Source organism: Hippocampus zosterae, chromosome 4 (assembly GCF_025434085.1).
Source record: "Hippocampus zosterae strain Florida chromosome 4, ASM2543408v3, whole genome shotgun sequence".
Lineage (NCBI taxonomy): Eukaryota > Metazoa > Chordata > Actinopteri > Syngnathiformes > Syngnathidae > Hippocampus > Hippocampus zosterae.
In genome coordinates, this window is record NC_067454.1 from 12,325,369 (window position 1) to 12,341,623 (window position 16,255).

Sequence of the window (16,255 nt, forward strand, 5' to 3'; positions counted from 1 at the left end):
CTCTTTTCTGAAGTCACAAGCTATTAGGTCTACCCTCCATACAATAAACCCCCGCCCTCTCAGTTCTATTGTCTGAGCTTAGCAGAAATAAAGAAAGCGGCATATGCTGGCTGTCAGTCCAGCTGTCAGCATCTGTCGTTCCCCAGCCAGATGCTCAGTGGGCTTGGAGGGCAATTCACCTCTCACAGTCAACTGATCTTCAAGGAAGGGGGAGCTCAGCTGTAAATTTGCCCCCAGTGTGTGCCCTCAAAACTTAAGGCAATGTTGACATATCGTAAAAACATTTTAGTGTCAATCATATCGTATCGTTGTAGTTTTTTTTCTTGTTGAGGCTCAAGTTTCTCAAACTACAAGACATGTCGATACTGTACACTAAAAAATAGAATTAACATGACTGAGCGTTAGTTATCAGTCAGAACAAATGCTGATGATCCAGACTGATGAGGTTTCAACTCATCCTTCAGTTCTAAAATTTCAGTCTTTTTATTATTGTGTAAAGTAGAACTGTTATATCAAGGGAAAAATAAAAATCAGGTGTGCAGAGTTGTGTCCCACTTCCACCATCTTCAAGAGCTCTGCTTTTTTGTTGTGTTTGTCTTTTGTTTTGTCATATGGTATTTGTTGTCCTTCATGTGGAGTTTTTTAACATTTTGTCCACAACGCTCATGGAAGGAGAAGAACCTGTGCTCTTGACAGCACACGTGTACCAGCACTTGATGGGACGCATGTGTTTTTTGTGCCTGTAAATGGCAGCATTTTTTCACAGCCCCGCTTTGTTCAACGAAGATGTCTGCGCTGTTGGTGCGGATGGATGGATGACTGCTGGAGCTGAAAGAGGAGTGTTGGCGTGGAGCGCGGATGCTAATTTGGAGCTGAGAGTCGGCGCTTGGAATTGAAGCGGATTTACATGGCAGAGGAGAAAATAACACATTTATTTATTTCAACACCTCCAAAGGTAGCAAAGCTTCACGGGTGCTTAAAGTATTACATTTTCTCACTCGGCACCTGGATAGTACCTGCTTGCAGCACCAAAGGACTCCGCTAGAGATGCCCCATCTTGTCCTTGAAGCAGCAACACCTGTAACCGCATTCTCCTCATCCATCCGACTCATTATAAATGCCGTGCATTCTGTGTGAACCCGAAATGTTGCACAAGGTTTGTTGTATTGCCATAACGCCTTACATTTTTTCACTAATTTCACAAACTGTATTTTGGCTGCTCGTTCAAGTGAAATAGCTCCACAATTGACTCTGATTTCGGTTTGCTATTGTGTCTACAAACTGAAAACGAGAGCCTTACTCAGGCAGAAGAAACAGTAGCTCCCACCAAACGTGTGCAGTATCATTTAGATAAGCTCTCACAAGTTCAACGATAAACAGGAACTCAGATGACTGACATGTCAAAATAAATGATATTTTGAAATGCAAAATTATTTTGGAGTATCAAAGTATGGTTAGCAGGTATCGATATTTCAGTGATAATCTGCACATGACCACCAACCAAAAAACACCAATGAATACTCTTTCATAATTTGCAACCATGGGTCCAAATGCCAAAAGGTTAACTGTGTTATGTTGTAATAGCTCTAAAAAATTACTATTTGTTTGTCCGCTTGCTGAATTATGCAAAAATGACAAATACAATTTCCAGAAAGATTTGCTGAGCAGAAAAGACTCCATTACAATAGGTGAAAAAGAGTGAAACCTGTCGGATGAGAAAATACAGGTGGGTGATCACTAAGGTGTAGAGTTTGTTGATGAGCCAAATTGTTTTTTCACTTTTGTGTTCATTTGGAACCAGTATCCACAAGCCCTCGCGTCTAGGTGAACACAAGTAGCGGAAGGGGGCACGTATACAGCCAGCTCTCATTTGGGTGTTGTCGTCTTCCTCCTCCTACAACTTCTACAGACTCTTCCTTTTCTCCTCTTCCATTGCCGCCCCTCAGTTCAGCCCCCTCTGCGTGCCCCCACACCCCACCCTCCTCTCCTGACCATAGCTTGACTCAGAAGAAACAGAGGCAGATGTTCCAGGAACACACGACAGCCCACCGACCCCCCCACACTTCCATCTTCCACCATTTGTACTGGATCAGCAGTTAACCCCCGGAAAGAATTGACCATACAAGCACGCACACACATACAAAGACCACCGCTGCCCAAATCTGCGCTGGCTCAACAGTTGTCCAACTCAATGAACAACACACATACATACACACCGAGAGCTGTCCAAATCCCCCTCAGGGACCCTGATAGTAGCCACCCTGGGGTCAGGCCTTGTGTCAGCGTCCGAGGCCTGGGGTCTCTCTGGGCAGCTGGCCTGGCTAATCCTGCTGCTGGAGGCCACTGGTTCTCAAACTAAAGGCCAAGGACCCCCAGGGGGCCGCAGAGCAGGGATCTCAGCGAGCAATGGAGTGTGCGATTTGTTCCCAATGCAGGGGGCTTTGTTTGTTATTGGCTTGTTTTGGATTCAAATAAAACATCATAGCCTCGGCTATACAGTATTGTGAAATGATATTTGCCGGGAGTTGTAATTTCAGTCATTGAGTTTTAAACCATCGTTAAAAGCAGACTGGTATCTACACTCCAAAACACATACTCCAAATTGTTGAATTATACAACTTGTTTTAAGATGAAACCATACACAAAAAGACAAATACTGGCATTTGATTCAATATTAGGCCTTCAGCTACTTAAATCAGCCTCACTCTTTTTTATTATAAATGAGGCAAAAAACGTAATTGAGGAATTCTAAAACTAGAGTTCGAACCTGATTTGACAATCCTCACACTAGTGCTATAGATTAGGTTAACAGGCTGAGTTGGTACATTCGTTTAAGGCAGCTCTGGGGGTCTTTGCGTCTTAAAAAAAGGGAAGGTGTGGTGGGTTTAGATCACTGTTTCACACCAGGGGTCAACAACCTTAAAACTGAGAGCTACTTCTTGGGTACTGATTAATGCGAAAATCTGACAGTTACATACACATTTCTGAAATGTAAAAAAAAATGCTCAAATTACGTTTGTTGTATTGTTATTATTAAGTAATGATATTCATTTTTATGGAGACTAATCATTTTAATAATTTCTCATAATAGTTAAGAGTTAAATAAATATCAACACACAACGTTGAATTTGTAGAAATCTCTGCTAGTGCTAATATTTTTAAATAATCACCTCGACAACATATCAGAGAAAACCATCATCATGTCCCATCACTGATAAGCTATTTGGAGAACAGGCCGTTGGTCTTCTCAGGATCCTTGGGGTCTATCTGGTGGCTGTGGTCACCATGCAGGTGACCCCTATTTCACGCAATACATTTTTCTATCTATACAGCCCTATGTATCTCATAGGGCTGTTGATGGATTCAAAAATCAAAATCTTTGCCATTTTTACAAATAACGCGCAGTTCGGCTATTGTGCAGATCACAATCCAATACAAGAGCTGATCCCGAAACAGTTAAACAATGGACAGTTTCCGGTTGCGAGATTAGGTACGACCGTACGAATCCAATACATCATTTGCAAAGATAGTGTTGCTCACTTTTGACTGTCACTGTCAGAAAGGGACTACAAACATGATTCAGTATAGCACAACGCCACTGCCAACAAAGTCGCAACAATTAACATAATGCTTAATACCTCTTGAAACGTGTCATTCAAAACTAAACAGTATTACCTTTGGAAGGATTGGTTTTCATAAAATTATGCTGGTATGCCCAATCCTATATCCTGTGAGCATATCCAGCCCACCCATTCAAAAGTAAGTACAATTCGGGTCAGTCCATCATCACCGTGGTCATGTGTTAATGGCCTTACTTTGATTTCTGCAGGCTGCCATGCGAAGTGCAACAGTGTGTGTGATGGCGATGATGCAGGGTTTCCCACGACAGCCATCCATCCATTTCTTGGCATGCACACACACACATTGACACACATATGCACACACGAGCCATATGGCCACCCCATTGCCACTGCATGCCTCCACTGTGATCTGCCCAACGTGCAACTGGTTGCTTCCTGTGCAGAATGCATTCAATCAAAGTGGAGGAAAATAAAATAGACGAGACAGTAAACACCGATTCTGAGAGGTGAGTTGAAAGAGATTGAATTATTTGTACAGAGATGAGGGGAGTACGGGGGTGGGGGGGTACCATTTGGTAGTTGCTGTTGTGGTGTTTGGGGGAGCAGATGGCCAGGCTCGAGGAGGGGCGTGTCTTGTCCTTGCGACCCTTCACAAATCACACAGTTCTCCCCCGAGGGGCTCGCGACTCGTCCTTCAATAAGAATCAATGGGAATTACTTGGCCAGAGAAAGGGATGAATGGGCGGCGGGGCGCGAGACCTCTTCCTTTGTTGTAGTGGTGCGTGTCACAGAGCCCCCAGCTCCACACACACACACGCGCGCGCGCGCGGGCACACTCGCACACGCACGCACGTGCACAAACACAAATACACGCACGCGCGCACACACGCGCGCACAAACACGAACACGCTGGCGGTCGCGCGCGCACGCAGCAACACGTGCAACGCGCGCATACTAAGTGACCAAGTGAGGAGCACTCCAGTTAAACAATCGCCGGCCAGTTAAACAATTTCTCAAAATCGCGCACGTGTACGCGCGTAATAGGGAGATAAGTGGGCGGAGCTCCAAGTACACAATTCCAGAATCTCGGCGGCGTGAATTGAGGGTGGAGAAACGTGGTCATGTAAGAGCAGGAGTTGCTTGGGGGAGTGGATACTTTGCAATTCGCCATACGTCCCAGTCACGCTTTGCAGGAGTAATTGCAAAATGTGTGCCACGTCATGGTGATGAATGACTGATGGTATATGGAAGCAGGGGGAGAGGTGCATAGGGCACCTCCGATGGTCGCGATGAGGTGAAATAATAAAAGGCCTAAAAGAGAGATTTGACGACAGGCCACATCGGAGCTTTGTAACCCTTTGAGACACTCCACAATGCTGCAGGCCGAAATCAACTGGTTAAATGAAATCAGTGTCCTATATAGCTAAACACACACTGGTATCTGCTTGGAAGCACCGTGTCAAGCAAGGATAATGGTGTGAAAGCTCAAGGTTAAAGGCCCCTAAAGTCGCATGAAAGGACACGTTACAAGCACATTGTTGCTTATTTGCCTTGAGCAATGGTAAGAACTAAGAAAAGGCAACCATTTTGGGCAGTTTGAGTGGGGTCCAAAATGGATCGCAGAAAAAAAACAGAACCTCTTTTAGACAAATCAATCTTATTTTTATGAGGCAGCGGCGAGCCATTGGGGGCCAGCAATGTCTTCTCTGGTGCCCTAAACACCAAGCATTGTCTTATATTGACAAACTAAATTATATATTTTTTCTCCCGTGATATTATGTTAATATATTAGCAATAACCTCCAGTCGTGTATATGGCTGTCACCCTTTTTGTACAAAAAGATTTTAGCCTGGCGGGACAGTGGCTGACTGGTTTAGCACATCTGCCTGACAGTACAGAAGGCTGTGGCTTTCCGGTGTGGAGTTTTCATGTTCTGGCCGTGCCTGCGTGGGGTTTCTCTTGCTACTCCGGTTTCCTCCCACATTCCATAAACATGGTAGGTTAATTGAACACTCTAGATTGTCCCTAGGTGTGATTGTGAGTCTGAATGGCTGTTTTTCTGTATGTGTGCCCTGTGATTGGCCGGCATCCAGTTTAGAGTGTACCCCGCCTACTACCCAAAGACAGCTGGGATTGGCTCTAGCATGCCCGCAACCCTTATGAGGGTAAGGGGTACGGTTAATGATGGATGGATGGACTTCAGCCTGTACAGGTATATGTTTCCATAGCATTGTAATCCCCCTGCAGCCTTTAGAATCAGGAGCGCTGATTAATGTAATTTAAATTCCAAGCGATGAGATTGTTTGGCCAGTCAGATTTCAAATTTGCATCAAAGGGTCAGCTCGCTGGCCTACAATAAAGCCATAATTTTTCATCCCTCTGATCAGAGCAAGCCAACTTGCAAAACTAGCCAAATACATCTGGAGCAATTTGTCCACATGGATACAATTAAAGATTATGTTCAGTGAATTCAGAAATTTATTTCAGAATACATTATGAACGTTCAAAGATAACTTCTGAAAAAAGGTACAAATATTGAGAAATGTATAAATCTAAATTGTGGAGATAATTTAGAGAACAACTTAGTATTATGTTGTATTGTATTGTTTTGTATTGTACATTGGGAGCCACAGGCTTCATAACCCACACAATGAAACAACGCCACAACAAGTGAGGTGGTTACATATTGGTTTCTGTTCAACACTTAGGACCATATTTTCATAGCCAGAAAATGGTGCGTTCATCTTTATGACTCGCACCTTTGGATTTTTGTGCCATGGAGGAAGTCTTATTTTATGTGATTAGGAATTTGGCATGGGCTCTATGTTGAGAGCATTTCTTTTAATTTTTTTCACACGCCGATGTTGCACCTGTAAAGTGATACATTTCTGACAGTATAAATAAAAAATGCATAATTGTGTTTTTTTTAAAGGCAGAACTTACGATACAGGTTTTCTAATATGATCAAAAAGGACTGTATTGACAGTGACTCTAAGTGCAAAGCTATGAAAAAGCTTGGCAACATTTATTAGGCTTGGCATTTGTTGAAAACAAGATCAATTATAAGTGTAGTAAACCCCATTAGATGATCCATAAAGCAGTATAGCTCATGTTAAAATCAGGTTTTTGATGAAAATGGCTGCCATAAGCTCTTATTAACATCATGCAAACACGTGCAAATTCTCCGAGGAAACACGCACATGCACATCCCAAATCCAGTGTAGGGATTTATATTGGGTCCTGTGATGTGATTGCATGCAGAACGGTGATATGATCAAACCTGATGAGACTCTCTCTCTCTCTCTCTCTGGTGTTGTATTATTGTGGGAGAGCAGGTGCTGCTGGCCCAATTACCATACAGCTGAAAGCACAAAGAGAAAAACTTTACTCCCTGTATGTGCCCCCTCTACACACACACACACGCACACACACTCCTCTTTCCCCCCTCAAAGTCCCTTAATGACAGCCACGCGAGTGACACACCACCAAGTCTCTTTTTACTGCCTGCATCCAAAGAGAATCAGTCCTACACAGAAGATGACTTGCTTGCCCTACTTTTTGCATGCACATTTGCGCACTTTTGGGGAGCGTGGCATTGGTTACCGGAATAAAAATCCTCCATGCGCCATCAGTCAGTGGCACGAATGCGCTTGGCGAGGTGTAAAGTTGTGCATCAACCGGCCGCAAATGAAAGATAAGCCCATTAGAAGAGGCCATGCGGAGTGTGAACATGTGAAAGCCGCGCCAGGTCTTACACTAAAGGAATGTGGCTCGGCAAATGGTCCGAGGTGAACGCTTGGACGATGAGCTTTCTCTCGCGGGGGTGTGCCGGGCTGACTTCAACGTGCAGTATAACAATAATTCGAGGTCCGCGATCGGCCCTTCCTGCGGTTCAGCTCAGTGCTGCGATGGTTTCGTGGGTTTAAAAAATTGTCGGAATGTAAAAGGAGAGGAGGGTTGGGGTATCAGGAGGGGAAGCGAGGGGTTGTTGTACATTTAACAGCTCTCTATAGCCATTTGGTGTGTCCCTTTGAGAGAAAGAGACAAGAGCGAGGAGGGGGTGGGCCTAGAAAAAAAAGTTGTATGTGGAGTGCACCCCCCACAACCCCACTTTTTTTTGTGATGGCCCCGGGGCGGACTTGTGGTGGTGGAGGGAGGGGAAGAAGAGGAGCAGGGGGGTTTATTTGCATCTTATTACCCTGCGCGTTCTGGTCTGATATAAAAGCCTGTACAGGAGCGTCGAGCCATCAGACACACGCACAGTTAACCCGAGTGAGACCGAAGCAAACTTGTTTTTCCTCGTTCGGGACCCGTATTTCATCAATCAAGAGGGAGAAAACAACAAGGACGCCCACCTTTTTTTGCGCAAGATTATTTGGAATTATTTCATACAGGGATTTCCCCCAAGGATCATTCTGCTGCGGATTATTTATTGACAAAAAAATTCGAAATAAAAAAAGAGTCTTGTCTGGGAAAAAGAGACAATCATAAGGAAAGTGAATTCTTATTTAAGGACGAGCCCATCAAACTTTCTCCATGTTTTTTTGAGTTGAGCTGCACCAACCTGTGGAGCTTTGAGCGATTGTTTTGAACAGGCTGTCAACACAATGGGACGCCTGCGTCTGACCTTAGTTGTCACGCTCTCCCTTTTCACCTGCCAGGTATTGTAGCATCGATTTAACGGCACGGCCTCTCAACGGCTTCTTTTTTCGTCAATGATTATCTGTCGATTTTAATTCGGCGTTAACCCACCTAAATGACAGCAGCCGTATGATCGTTTGGCCTGCTTGTTTCTAATATCACCTATGTGTGTATGCTACGACTTTAGGTTTTGTGCTCGGGGGTGTTTGAGCTCAAGCTGCAGGAATTTCTAAACAAAAAAGGGGTGTCGGGCAACGCCAACTGTTGCCCCGGCTCCGGAGGCGGCGGTTCGGCTCATCAGCTGGGTCACCAGCAGTGCGAGTGCAAGACTTTCTTCCGGATCTGTCTAAAGCACTACCAGGCCAACGTGTCTCCTGAGCCCCCCTGCACGTACGGCGGTGCGGTGACCCCAGTTCTGGGCTCCAACTCCTTCCAGGTGCCCGAAACGAACGCGGACACCTTCACCAACCCGATCCGCTTCAATTTCGGCTTCACGTGGCCGGTGAGTGACTCAAGTGATATTTGTCATGTTTCAACATATATGTTTCGCAGCTGCGAATTTAAACGGAGCGAGTTATAAATTCTAAATTATAATTCTATAAATCGTTTTGTTCCATCGGAGCACATTGACTCTAAAAGTTATAAAACACAACAGATGCTCCCCAAATTGTGAGGGTCTTTGTCAGCAGTGTGTGAGAAGCTCTATTGTAGTGGAGTGTACGTGTATGTGGGGTTAGGGGGTGTTGGAGGGGGGGGTGTCGCGGGCGCATGGGGGTTGGGATTCGGTCGGGTGGTGTTTTCACCAAACGCCTCTCTCCGACCAGGCGTGGTGGGAAATTTAACATCCTCCGAGTTGGCACATCATTGGCAGCGCAGCGTGAAATTCCGCCTCGTTTGCTTCGCGACGGAGTCCTGGTGCGATAGTAGCAGGGTCGTGAAAGGGAAGCAGGTCGTCGTGAGCCTTATTAGGATCCGAATCAAGAGCGTTTCAATGAGGCTATGTAGTTTATTGGGAGGCGTCCCTATTGCCAGTCCCCCCCCCCCTTCCCCCTTTCCTCATGCGGCTCTGCAGGCTGAGCAGCTGTTGACTCTCCGTGTCTCTCTCTTTTTTTTCTCCCCCAGGGGACATTTTCACTGATCATTGAGGCTCTGCACACAGACTCCCTGGACGACCTGGCAACAGGTGGGTGACAGGCAGATAAACAGCAGTGTAACCCGAGGACATGACAGCAGGCTTATTGTGGCAATGTTTTTTCTTTAATGACATTTCTTCACCTAATTCAAGCGACTGAAGCTCAAAATAATAACACGGAACTTGTTATCTGATGTAATCACTTCATTCTGAGCTCCAAGGGATGCAAACAAAGATTTAAGGATTGGAGTTATAATAATGGCTGTTGCATTCGTAAAGCAAACATGAAGGTGGCTGTAACATGACGTGAGATAAAGGACACACTTTGGGCAGGTGTCACCTGCGTGTCTTATCTTATCACATAATGATAACACTGATGATGACTAACTGACCACAGCTTAGACGTGTGGCGATTCGGGAAAACGTGCTGGTCACTATGTAAAACGCTGATACGTACACATGCAAAAACAACTGTTTGGTTTTGAATCCCGATGATAGTGTCCTTCTCTGCGGAATAAAGTGCATGAAAAACAAATGACCAATGAGTTGCCGCGTCTGGGTGACTTTTACAGACAACCCAGAGCACCTCATCAGCCGCATCACCACTCAGCGTCACCTAACAGTTGGAGAGGAATGGTCCAAAGACATGCAGACAGCAGGCAGGACGGAGCTACGTTACTCCTACCGCTTCCTGTGTGACGAGCATTATTATGGCGAGGGCTGCTCCGTGTTCTGTCGGCCCCGAGACGATGCCTTTGGACACTTCACCTGTGGAGAGCGTGGCGAGATCATTTGCAACTCTGGCTGGAAGGGACAGTACTGCACCGAACGTAAGTCTCGATTGATTTGTTGACATCCGGCCTGCTTGGGATATAATTGGTGCAGTGAGATTCCTCCTGTTAACTGTTACTAATTTACCGGCTATTAAAATTCAACAATAGCTGTCGTTGTAGCGCAGAGCAAAGTACATCATATTCCATCATGCGTCAAAACTTGACCTGTGATAATGGCTTCAAATGGCATCCAGTAGTCATTTATAAAGTTAGCAACTCCAACAGTCACTTGGCTGTCGCTGCTGTTCAAGGACCCCAAGCCCCCCTTCCCTGTGTCCTAATGCAGGGCCCGTGTGCAACAGGCGTCAGTTAGTTATCCCCAAGCACCAGAGGCCTCCATTCTAATGAGCCGCAGTGGCTCCTCAGTAATTCACACGCCGCGTGCCTTCCATTAGACCACTGGGGCCTCCTCACCCCCAAACCTCCTCCCCGATTGGCCAAGTGGGGGTCCTGCATTGTTGTGGCCCGAGCCGGTGATTGGCCAAGCGGGGCTGTGTATTGTTGTTCAGGGGGCAGCTGCTCGCTGCAAGGAGACAATGGAGCAGCTGTCTGGTGGTTAGCGCCACACAGACCAGCTGGCCCTGGGAGAGAGGTGGTTGGAAGAGGGGTGGAGGTGGGGGTGTTGGGGGGGGGATGCTGTGCTGGGTGTGAGCAGAGATGGGAGGAGGAAAGGAGGGATGCTGATGGCGAGAGGAGAAGAAATAGAAACAGGACAGAATGATGGGAAAGGGAGGAGAAACAGATCAGAGAGGGCGCTATAGGTGTACAGTTGTATAGGTAGTGGTAGTTGGGAAGGGGGTAGTGGGCAAGAGTGAGGAAAAAAAGACTCCAGAGCCACAGTCAAGAGGGAGAAAGGCGTCTTTGTGTGGGATGCTTTTGTGTTGGAGAGCAACCGTGTTAATAGAGAGGGCCCATTGGCTGCTATGGTGGCTTTGGACACTAAAACCCGAATTTCCCCCCCACCCCCCACCCCATTCTTTGGTATCCAAAGCCACCATAGCAGCAAAGTCTTGAAGGTAAACAGTCCAGCAAATTGTGCAGCACAGTCTAAACTAATACTCGGCAGTCTTTATCAGGAATGGCCTCCTGACCCTAATTGACTGTTTTGCCCTGTGACAGCTGTGTTTTTATCGGTCTCCTATCAGTGGCTCAAAGTATAGAATGAAAGACTGAGAGACAGGTGAGCAGGTAAAGGAAATGGTGGCAAAGCCACAAAACAGCCCACAGAACAAACATACAGATAAGACATTTTGCTTCACTCACCTCTTTGCTTTGTTTTTCCTTTCTGTAGCAATTTGTCTTCCCGGCTGCGATGAAGATCACGGCTTCTGTGAGAAACCTGGTGAATGCAAGTAAGTTGAGAAATGACTTGTTGCCCCCCCCATTTTTAACAGACACTCACACTGACATGTTCTTGGCTTTGTTACTAACGGCATTTGATTCATGATGGCTTCTAGGTGCCGCGTGGGATTCAGTGGTCGTTACTGTGATGACTGTATCCGTTACCCGGGCTGCCTCCATGGTACGTGCCAACAACCCTGGCAGTGCAACTGCCAGGAGGGATGGGGCGGCCTCTTCTGCAACCAGGGTGAGTCTCTTGGATTTTTGCATTCAGTTGCAATATGGTTCCTTGCGTGCCAAAAGATTAAACTTTCAGCAACAACAACAAAAAAAATCTTGCTTTGAAACCTTTTTTCTTGCCGTTTTCAGATCTCAACTACTGTACACACCACAAGCCATGTCTCAATGGTGCCACGTGTACCAACACTGGCCAGGGCAGCTACACATGCTCCTGTCCACCTGGCTATACAGGTGCCAGCTGTGAGATCGAGGTCAATGAATGTTCTGGAAACCCCTGTCGCAATGGTGGCAGCTGCTCCGTAAGTATAAGCGACAACCGTCAATAAAAATGTTCACCGAAACAAGAAAACCGATCATCTTTTACCTCCTTTCTAATTATAGGACCAAGACGGAAGCTATCAGTGCACCTGTCCACTTGGTTTCTATGGCAACAACTGTGAGTTGAGTGCCAGTAGCTGTGCGGATGGGCCTTGCTTCAATGCTGGACGCTGTGTCGACAACCCGGAGGGGGGCTACTTCTGCCAGTGCCCCATGGGATACGCTGGATTCAATTGTGAAAAAAAAATTGACCACTGCTCATCCAACCCCTGCTTAAATGGTAGGCATTCCTCTGCTTGCTTGATCGTGCGGCAACATCACGAACGCCAACACCGACGTGAAATATCAGTGATTTCCACGCTGACTTCGTACTACTTTTCCCTCTGCAGGAGCAGAATGTGTGGATTTAGTGAACTCGTACCTCTGTCAGTGTACTGAAGGGTTTTCTGGTACCAATTGTGAGGACAGTAGCAGTGGCCTCTCTGGACATTGTCTGTCTTTTCCTTGTCAGAATGGTGGGACATGCCAGGAGGGAGCACATGGCTACACATGCACCTGCCCACCAGGTATGATTTCATATTCAAAATGACTTACCTTTCTTGTTTTAGAGTACACCATACACACAAGCAGACTCCTAAGACTGGTTTCTTGTGCAGGGTATACTGGCAAAAACTGCAGTTCCCCCATCTCCCGCTGTGCTCACAATCCTTGCCACAATGGAGCCACTTGCCATGAGCGCGGTGGTCGCTATGTGTGCGCCTGCTTGCCAGACTACGGCGGGCACAACTGCCAGTTCCTCTTACCAGAAGTTCCCAAGGGTCATCCGGTGGTGGATGGACCGGACCGACGATATTCCTCACTGGAAAGCGAAAGCTTTGACGATGACCACAACGACGACAGCGGCTTTCCCTGGACCGCCGTGTGCGCTGGCGTCTTCCTAGTTCTGGTGATTCTCATCGGTTGCTCTGTGTTGGTGGTCTACGCCCGGGTCAAACTACAGGAGCGGCACAGTCATCGCAGCGATAGCGTCCGAAGCGACAGCCACGAAACAATGAACAACCTCACGACCACCAACAATTGCCTCCGCAGTGACAAGGAGCTGGTCACTGTCATGACAACATCCATTAAAAACACCAACAAAAAGGCAGATTACCATTCTGAACTGGCTGGTTCGCTTGCTGGTCTGAGTGGGACCAGCGGGCTGAATGGGCTTGGTGGATCAGAGAAGCAAGGCTTCAAGTCTCGCTACTCCAGTGTGGAGTATAACCTCGTCCACGAGTTGCGGCCTGAGGAGGTGTCACCGTGCAAACGGGAGGACCACGACGTGCCGGAGGTGAAGTGTGAGCTGCTGGGAGAGTCTGATACTGAGGAAATATGCAGGAAAAGACAGAACAGGTACATGGTGGTCAAACATATGATAAACCCATGCTCAGAAATTATATTCATTTCGTTGACTTCCCAATGTCTCTCCGTCTCTGTCATGTAGTGATGCATCAGAAGCGAAACAAGCGGAAGAGTCACCAAGCTGCAGCGAAACCATGTATCCATCATCCTACGATCTGAAGCAACATGCCGCCAGTGATCTTAAATCCCAATCATCCAGTGATGTCAAATACCAGTCAAGCTGTGATGTTGAATATCACTGCAGCGCCAGTGGTGAGAGCAAGTACCAGTGCGCCACAGACACCAAATACCAGTCTGTGTATGTCATGTCGGACCAGAAAGACGAGTGCTTAATCGCGACAGAGGTGAGACATAATTTCTTGCACACTGAGTAGACAGAACTTCTACCGGCAGTGAGGCATTGATTTGTCATGAAATGGAGTGCATTTGGAAAGATGTCATTTGTCTTTCAGGTATGATACTCATCGTGATCAATCTCTGGGCGATGGTGGTCCTCGCTAACCCTGAGCAGTACAGCTCAGCTTGTCTCCGGGAGGTTTTACTCCTGCGGTTTGCTGCTGTTCCCTGGAATTTACCGAAGGATCCTGGAGCCAAGGTGACACTGAACCAATGCAGAGTCAGTGAATTTTGGACAATGATGACCTCAAATGAGGACGTCGCTTTCATAATTGATGCTCAGCCCTATAAAGTATCTTCCAAGCACCTGAAGTAGCGCATGACTTGTTCAAATTTGAAACAATGATGGACTAAGTACTCATGCTATCCGATGACTTTTGCTGAAGGACAATGGAAGAGCTTCATATCTAATACAGTATTGACATCGAGGTGGATCCAAGGGAGCGTTGGCCTGGATGATGAAATAGTAGTACCGTGGAGTACTGATCGAATGAACAGAGTGGTACCTTTGGAGTACTGGGAGCTTATGAGTTGTAGTACTGTGCTATGTGCTATCGTTATTAAAGTACAGTGTCAAAGCTGTCATAGGTGATGTTCTGTACAGTGCTGCAGAGGACAGAGTGTAGACATGGCAAAGGGTGGACGTCTTTCCAAGGCACTGGAGCCAATTTCCGAAAAGATCATAGATTTGTTTTTTTTTTCAGAACACAAATGGTCCGACTACACATCTTTAAGTCTGCAGCACTGACAGGCTATGTCGGCTGAGCTGGTTCTCAGCAGAAACGTACAGAAGTGAAGACTCCAGTATTGACTGCAAATCGATCCAACATGGATCCTGTTGGGCCATACTGGCCCCTGACCCTGAAGCTTTGGATACACAGGGCAATAATTTTGACAAAATATTCCTTGATATTACAAGCTGAATTTTACAGGAAAAAAAATCACTGAAAATAATCAAACACAGCTTATGGGTTATTTTACGACCACTATAGAGTTGTTAGGCCCAACCTCTGACACTGTTGTGTGTCTATGTCAAACTATGAAGGAGTCGTCGGAACTGCCAAGACCTCCTTGCACTACGGGGGTGCACGTGGACGAGAGAGTGTGAGCACAGACAAGGTCATTTGCATCTTCCAACTGTTAGCCAGTTATCATTTTAGCCACCATCGATCGCCCTTGCCTGCTCATCATTGGTTAGCCTCATGCGATTCATGTTTTTAAATCGTATTTGTTATTATTGAAACAAAGATGTTCTTTTAATTTAATTATTATTTGTGTTCCAATTTGGTGTGATATTTTGTGTTATAATTTAAGTATGATTGTTTTTTTATTTGACAGATAACGTATGTATGTATGTATGTATGTATGTATGTATGTATGTATGTATGTATGTATGTATGTATGTATGTATGTATGTATGTATGTATGTATGTATGTATGTATGTATGTATGTATGTATGTATGTATGTATGTATGTATGTATGTATGTATGTATGTATGTATGTATGTATGTATGTATGTATGTATGTGTTAGGCACTTGAGACCACTGTGACTGTGTTGTATTTAAAAGAAAAATTGTATGTCTGTACAGAGCCTGTCATTTTTGTTTGCTGGAAAAAAAGCGCAATATTTTTCCAAAATAAAAGAGAAAATATTAGTACATCAGTGTTGGAATGTGTGTCTTCATGTTTGCCAAAGGTGTAATCGCAGGACGTCATAGAAGTCAGTCCTGTTGATGCATGGAGAAAAATGTATGTGAGAGATGGAAACAATTTATTTCCCATGAGATATTTTAGGCTTGAGTCAAGACAATCCAACAAATAGGAGAGGGATTTCTTGTTGCCAAGTGATAGTGTCATGGTATGTGTTTGTGTGTGTCTGTGCGCATGTTTGTGTGTAACGGGGCAGAAGACTGTCTCCTTGTGGAACCACTAAATGAGACAAAGATACACCCCATAATCATAGACCAATTTGCAAGACCGAGAGTGATCTCTTTGCATGTATGTGTGTGAATGTGCATGGGTATGACACAGACATCACTTTATAATTTTGTTAGTTATGTGTCTTGACAGATTTCTCGAAGAAAGTTTTGTCTGAAAAATGTCTTGAATATCTATGTGTGAGTGTGTGTGTGTGTGCGCGTGTGTGCGCAACTGTGTGTGTGTGAGATCTTGTTTAAAGCGGAGGGATATTTATAGCTGGAGAGGGAAACCACAGTCTGGATTTAGTGCCGGTGGCCGCTGTCTGACTATGATGTGCGTATGTGTATGCGTCTGCATATGTGTCTTAATGCGTCCATGTGCATATACATGTCATTTGGTGACCACTGGGTGTGTAGAATTATTCATCAAACAAAGTAATTTGACTT

At 45.7% G+C, this 16,255-nt stretch overlaps 1 protein-coding gene across 1 annotated transcript; it reads left to right on the forward strand.

Moving 5' to 3' along the window:
* The first annotated feature begins 7,782 nt into the window (after positions 1–7,782).
* dld (deltaD) lies at positions 7,783–15,547 on the forward strand. The gene is made up of 12 exons (XM_052063445.1): positions 7,783–8,242; positions 8,410–8,724; positions 9,345–9,405; positions 9,927–10,184; positions 11,479–11,539; positions 11,645–11,775; positions 11,898–12,067; positions 12,150–12,366; positions 12,476–12,652; positions 12,743–13,481; positions 13,573–13,834; positions 13,943–15,547. Exons 1-12 carry the CDS (start codon positions 8,189–8,191, stop codon positions 13,946–13,948), a joined length of 2,451 nt encoding a protein of 816 aa, XP_051919405.1. The 5' UTR covers positions 7,783–8,188; the 3' UTR covers positions 13,949–15,547.
* Positions 15,548–16,255: the final 708 nt, after the last annotated feature.

What these genes read in the sequence shown, in the direction of transcription:
- dld (XM_052063445.1), top strand. Translation starts at nt 8,189, where the DNA reads ATGGGACGCCTGCGTCTGACCTTAGTTGTCACGCTCTCCCTTTTCACC. An exon ending in ATCCAACCCCTGCTTAAATG is followed by an intron (nt 12,367 to 12,475) that starts GTAGGCATTCCT and finishes TTCCCTCTGCAG; the next exon opens with GAGCAGAATGTGTGGATTTA. An exon ending in CACATGCACCTGCCCACCAG is followed by an intron (nt 12,653 to 12,742) that starts GTATGATTTCAT and finishes TTTCTTGTGCAG; the next exon opens with GGTATACTGGCAAAAACTGC.